This window comes from Syzygium oleosum, unplaced genomic scaffold, assembly GCF_021117445.2.
Source record: "Syzygium oleosum isolate NSW1041296 unplaced genomic scaffold, Sole_v2.1 Sole_v2.19, whole genome shotgun sequence".
NCBI classification, from domain to species: domain Eukaryota; kingdom Viridiplantae; phylum Streptophyta; class Magnoliopsida; order Myrtales; family Myrtaceae; genus Syzygium; species Syzygium oleosum.
The window spans coordinates 3,592,446-3,595,563 of record NW_026607503.1 but is presented as its reverse complement, the minus strand read 5'-3'; the positions used below and the strand labels follow the sequence as shown (position 1 = coordinate 3,595,563).

The 3,118-nt window shown below is 45.2% G+C and overlaps 1 protein-coding gene across 1 annotated transcript; it reads left to right on the top strand.

Moving 5' to 3' along the window:
* The first annotated feature begins 2,179 nt into the window (after positions 1-2,179).
* On the top strand, positions 2,180-2,893 carry LOC115662275 (UPF0481 protein At3g47200-like). The gene has a single exon (XM_030584439.2). It carries the CDS (start codon positions 2,252-2,254, stop codon positions 2,891-2,893), a length of 642 nt encoding a protein of 213 aa, XP_030440299.1. The 5' UTR covers positions 2,180-2,251.
* The last annotated feature ends 225 nt before the right edge of the window (positions 2,894-3,118 follow it).

The following is a 3,118-nucleotide window of genomic DNA, read 5'->3' as shown; positions in this document are numbered from 1 at the left end:
AGGCGAGGCAAAGAAGAGCGAGCGACCGACCGACGAGAAGATTGGAGCACGAGGAGGCAGAGACAGCCGGTGCTGGCGGCGACGGAGAGAGGCCCACGGCGGAGATGAGGGCGACGACGAGGAGAGGCGGTCAAGCTCGTCCATCATGATGGCGAGGTCATCGTCGATGCAGCGGGAGATGAGGGCGTCGAGGTCGGAGTCGGGGAGCTGGTACTTGAAGGCGAAGGGGGGCGCGACGGCGAGGGTGGGGGAGACGGGGGAGGCGGCTGTGGAGGCGCGGTCGACGGTGACGATGCGGGTCTCGCCGCCGTGGTAGAAGAGGGACTTGGAATGGGGGCGTGGGGCCACGCCTACGCTGTAGCTGCACATGAGGCGGAGCTTCAAGGAGGCGGAGGGTCGCGGCGGCGGCGGCTCCATCGCGGCGGAGAGAGACGCGAAAGAGAGATTGCAAAAGAGATCGCAGAAGAGGTGAGAGAGGGAGAGAGATGTGGAAGAGAGATGTAAGGGTTTCTTGTTTGAGTTTTCTTGTTTGGGTTGGGTTTGGGTACCCAAGCCTAATAGATCCAAATAATATCTAATTTTTTTTATTGTTACCCAAATAAGTTGAGATCCAACCCGACCTAATAAGAAAATTTCATGTTCGGATCAGATCGATTCGTGTTTCGATTCGAGTATTGTGTTTGATTTTGACACCCTTACCTAAGCGTGGTTGACTGCGAGCATTTATGAGCTTCAATCAGAGCTCTCTTAAAAGATGTGTCCATGTACGAGACTCGACCCGAATTGAATGAAGCGGATCAGAATTCTTGACCGAATACCTGTTGGCAATAGCTTTTATCTTTTTTCTTAAAAGATGTGTCCATATTCGGTATTATTTTCTACCTGTCCTTTTTATTATTCCTGTTTCTCCGTCAAGTACTCTCTTGAGAGAGTGCTTGACGGAGAAGAAGAAATAATAAAAGCTTTCTGCCCGTCCTCAATAAAATGGACGAAGATGGCTTCCTAAAAGCTTAAAAAAATTCATGGGGAAAGAGGAATAATAAAAAGGACGGGCAGAAAATAAAAACGAAAATATTTAATAATTGAAAAATGATAATTTTTCATGTATATATAAAATATATATTTAATATATAATGTATCCTAATGTGTCGAAATTTTTTATTTTTTGAAAAATGATATGTCGGCATGTCATGTCGTGTCGTATTGCATGTTGTTATCGGTGTCAGTGCAACATAGGCTACGAGGAGAAATTATTATCCGAACTCGAGTACAACAGCAGAAGCAATGGATGCCTTTAGTCAAGTACTTTTGTTTTTGTCCTTCCGCAGAGCCTTCAATCGTTTATGAAAGAAAATTGAACGTGGTGTACGGGCAACAAGGACTCGAAATGAGTCATCAATATTCGTAATTAGAACTTGAGGCTTAAGATGGATGTCATGTAATATATCTCAAAGAGTGAATAATAATGCTTGGTATAAAAAGTTAAGGAATGTATCAGTTGGGGCATTTTAAAAATGAGTATGAAGTCAAACTCATGTTAGGGTTGGACCAAAAAAAAAAGAGTCATGCTAGGGATACTAAAACTGATATGAAAAATTGATTCCCGAAATAATGTATTAATGTGATTGGTTTAGGGAATTAGTCATTTTTCATGAGATATTTGTGTTTAATGTTTACTATTTATAGCAATTATAATGGATCCAAGTTCTTTCCGATTGGAGCTCATAAAAGCTCGTGGCCGATTATGCTTATGTGATTGAAATAAAAAAATAAAGAAAGAGAGGAAAGGAAAAGCCCACACTAAAAAACGTCCTCAAGTAAGAAATTTGGAATATTCCAAACATACGAGGTAAAAATTACCATCAAGTGAAATAAATAAAAATTACTATTTTAAATCTAGTGTCACCCCGTATGTGCTAACTCCATATCCATACGGACATTATATGTACTCAATTCATACGAGCTTTTTTAATTTTAGGCAGACACTCGAAAGATTCGTTGAACTCAAAGGCTCATCCATCGTCGGGAGATCACGTGAATCGTGGGCACGCAATTCGATTCCTTCGGTTTTCGTGAGACATGCTCAAACAACTTTTTCTCTTTACCCTAGGCACAAAAAGTGACTCACATACTTTATCCCCTCTTCCTATATATATAGATTCGCCTCTTCTCTGACTCCTTTAAGCTTGAAAAAAAGAACACAAGACGCTCCACAACAGAAATTTGGGGAACCTGTGAAACTTGCAGAACTATGATTCCTTCACAGCCACCACCGGACCTGAACGAGACCGATTGGATCGTCCAAGTCAATGAGAGCGTCAGGCGCATGCCCACCAAATCCGACGAGGGACGGTACTGGGAGAAGCGGTCCATCTACAGGGTCCCCGCCTGCATCACCGACCTCAACCGCAAGGCCTACTGGCCGCAGGCTGTCTCCTTTGGTCCTTACCACCACGGCAAGGACGACCTCCTCCCCATGGAAGAGCACAAGCACCGCGCGCTCGTCCACTTTCTTTGGCGGTCTAGGAAGCAAGTCGAGCCCTTCCTCGAGTCTCTGAGAGAGGTGGAGCAGGACCTCAAGGACAGCTACCACAAGCTTGACCCGAAGTGGGAGGAGAGTGGCAGCGAGGGTGCGGCGGGCCCGTTCCTGCAGTTGATGATCACTGACGGCTGCTTCATGCTTGAGATCCTAAGGAGCTGGATGCTCCCGCCGCAAGACTACCCACTGAACGACCCCATCTTTAGTGAACAGGGGCATTTCTACGTACTGCCATACATAAAGCGGGACATGTTGATGCTGGAGAATCAGCTGCCGATGCTAGTGCTGGAACGGCTGGTCGCCGTCGAGAGTGATGGCGAAGAGGTTAGTTCCTTAGCTTTCGTTGTGTCATAAGAGAATTATTGCACGCACGCAGACCACCATGCTATGTTCACCTCACTGAATATCTTGGTGATCTAGATGGAACCCATATGGAATCCATTGAATCTAATGCTCCAAACGTGTTGCATGCACATTTCGAGATCAACCACAATTTCACTATTAATTCTATCACCACTATTGCTCTCCCCTCCCCCCCCCCAAAAAAAAAAAAATCATTCAAGTACTATCTATGTGCCA

What these genes read in the sequence shown, in the direction of transcription:
- LOC115662275 (XM_030584439.2), top strand. Translation starts at nt 2,252, where the DNA reads ATGATTCCTTCACAGCCACCACCGGACCTGAACGAGACCGATTGGATC.